The sequence below is a fragment of the Eucalyptus grandis genome, chromosome 3, assembly GCF_016545825.1.
Source record: "Eucalyptus grandis isolate ANBG69807.140 chromosome 3, ASM1654582v1, whole genome shotgun sequence".
Lineage (NCBI taxonomy): Eukaryota > Viridiplantae > Streptophyta > Magnoliopsida > Myrtales > Myrtaceae > Eucalyptus > Eucalyptus grandis.
Window position 1 is genome coordinate 14,483,990 of NC_052614.1, and position 2,606 is coordinate 14,486,595.

The following is a 2,606-nucleotide window of genomic DNA, read 5'->3' on the forward strand; positions in this document are numbered from 1 at the left end:
GGAAGAAAAACAACCCAACCTGACAACACTGCACTAAAAACCAAAACCTCAGGCCTGAAAATCAAAACGACCTCAAGTTATCAGCAAATAATAAAGCAAGGTGTATTTCTAACCCCATTAAATTCTACTTCTTAATTTCACCAAATTCAAAAAGAGCTCCCAAAGTAGAACATGTACCACCATTTGTTTGGCTTTGTTATGAGTGTATACATAAGAAGATGAGACATGAATGTAGTTGAAATTTCCAAAGCACGTGAAATTCATTTTAATAAATGTAAACAACATGATTTGCATAATATTTTTGGATCAGAAAGCTTTTAAGCTTCACAGTGTGTTGCCGGCGATTCAGTTAGAGCTTAAAGAATGCAATGTTACTAGAAAAATTTCATCCAGCAATAAGTCCTCCAGAAAACTTCAGATAGAAATAATGTCCTTGAAACTAGATATATCGCTGTTTTATCGTCTCATATATAATCTCATCTAATAATGCCTAGTATATGCAAATCTTGACTATTGTATCGACCATGAAAAAATCTATCAAAAGGACTAAGTGATACCAGCAATAGCAGCTTGGAGATCAAAGAAGCAGAAGGAAAGAGCATTAAGATGCATATAGCATCTAAAGATGGAAGAATGCGAATTTAATCACTGCAGAGATTTATAGGCACGACACAAATGAGGTATCTTAACTAAAGCCTCTCTCCAAGTGATTCTAAATCTCATGAACTTTCTTATATTTCCTTAGCTAAGTTCAGGAAAGCAAGAACACTGGATATCATGGTCAAAATAGAGGACGGATACTCTCAGGGAAACATGTTCTCCACAACTGAAACTTATCCTCTGTTATAGATAATCAGAAACATTTGCAGTCAAGTAAGTTAATAGCTCATGCGGTCAAGCTTATGCATAGGGGAAGCTTGATGAAAGTTTAGCATTACTAATCCCCTTATTGTGAAGGAGATGGAGGATCCACTTCTAGGAAGTCACATGTACCACGGAACAGTTTTCTATCCATCATTTCCAGTTATAGTGAGTCCAAACAAGGATCACAACAGAAATAGTTACTTCCAATCTTCCTCATTTTCCAAGAAAGCCTAATAACTACATTTCCAAAGTCCGACTCGCGTAAAAAGACCCACAATCAGGCTCCAGGTATATATAAAGCATGGTAAAGTTATTGTATTGAATCAGTGAAACAGTAAGCAATTCCATTAGTCTATTGGGCAAAGATGGCAACACAAACAAAGATTACATACTCATGACTATTCACTGCAAATGTCATCATCATCTTCGTCACCGTCATCCATGCCCCCTGCCTGTATTTTTGCAATCTCAGCCTCTGCTCTCTCCAAAATCTCCTTCTTCTGCAAATCCAGTTCCCGCTGAAAATCTGCCCGCATCTTCTTCAACTCCATCATCTGTTCCCTCTTATTAGTCTCGATCTTCTCATACAACTCTCCAAACTTCTCTATCGAATCAACCAAAACCCTCATCCCCTCTCCTCCATTTTCCTTCCTCGGTGGAGGCATATCATCATCCTGTTCCTCATCGCCATCCATCTCTGACTCCGACTCGCCCGGACTATCCCGCATCTCATCAAACGCGTTCGACTTATCCAGATAAACCGTGGTATCCGCAAAGCAAAACTCTCCCGAATCCACGCCGCAAGCCAACCCACCATCTTCCATGTTCGTATCCATCAGCACATCCATCTTCTTAAAGTGCATCCAGCTCGGAGTAACCCTAGTTCGCTCCATCTTCGCCCTCTCCTTCTTATACTTCTTCTTCAAGGCGTCTAGCTGCTGCCTACAATCTACCTCGGTGTACTCCATCCGCGCCCACTCGGACACCTTCTCAGCAATCTCGCTCCAATCCTCGGACCTCACGCTCTTCCCACCCAGCTGCATAAACCTCTCTCCCCACACTTCCAGCAACGTGAACTTGGCATAGTCGCTCCAAGGCGGAGCCTGATCCGGAAACCCCGCCCCATACTCATGGGCAGGCACCAATTCCTCCTGCCCACGCTTCCTCACGTATCCCTGCCCCCGCCCCCGCCACCGCTAAAGCCACCGTGACCATTTTGGTAATCATAGCCGTAACTAGGGTTTTGACGGATACCGTAATTTCCCCGCCGTCGTCCCCATCATCGCCGTATCCGCCGCCGCCGTCGAGGCTCCGCACGCCGCGCCTGGCGGCGGCGGGGCCGGGCCGGCCGGGGAGGGCCTGGCCGCGGGAGGACCTCTTGAGGCGCTTGCTGCGGTAGGGGTCCGCCATGGACGAGCTCGCGGGGTCGCCTTCCGCATCGTCCATCGTTGCGGCGGACAGGAAGCAGCCGGGGCCCCGGAAATCGACCCGACGGAGCGAAGCCCAAATGGCGTCGAAGTGAAGCGAGGTCGAATGCTTCGGGAGGAGCTCGATATGGAAACGTTGGTGGGGATCGATCCCTTTGGGCGTTTTCTAGGGTTTATCAGTCGAGAAGCCGGGGAGGAAGAAGAAGACGATGATGGTGGAGGAGGGGTTTGAAAGAGGCGTCGTCTCTGCCTGTGGACTCCGTTTTTTCATTTTCATTTTCATTTTTAATGTCCAATAGACGTGGAGAGAAATTT

At 46.1% G+C, this 2,606-nt stretch overlaps 1 protein-coding gene across 1 annotated transcript; it reads right to left on the reverse strand.

The window, feature by feature from the left end:
• Nucleotides 1-1,061: 1,061 nt before the first annotated feature.
• LOC104439083 (trihelix transcription factor ASIL2) lies at nt 1,062-2,310 on the reverse strand. Its single transcript, XM_039309338.1, has 2 exons — nt 2,119-2,310; nt 1,062-2,060 (listed from the first exon to the last, which is right to left on the reverse strand). The coding sequence occupies exons 1-2, from the start codon at nt 2,308-2,310 to the stop codon at nt 1,263-1,265; spliced, it is 990 nt and encodes a 329-aa protein (XP_039165272.1). The 3' UTR covers nt 1,062-1,262.
• Nucleotides 2,311-2,606: the final 296 nt, after the last annotated feature.

Excerpts from the sequence above, each read along its gene's own strand:
- LOC104439083 (XM_039309338.1), bottom strand. The coding sequence starts at position 2,310 with ATGGACGATGCGGAAGGCGACCCCGCGAGCTCGTCCATGGCGGACCCC. Across the intron at positions 2,061-2,118 it reads ACGACGGCGGGGAAATTACG|CGGTGGCGGGGGCGGGGGCA; the intron begins GTATCCGTCAAA and ends CGGTGGCTTTAG.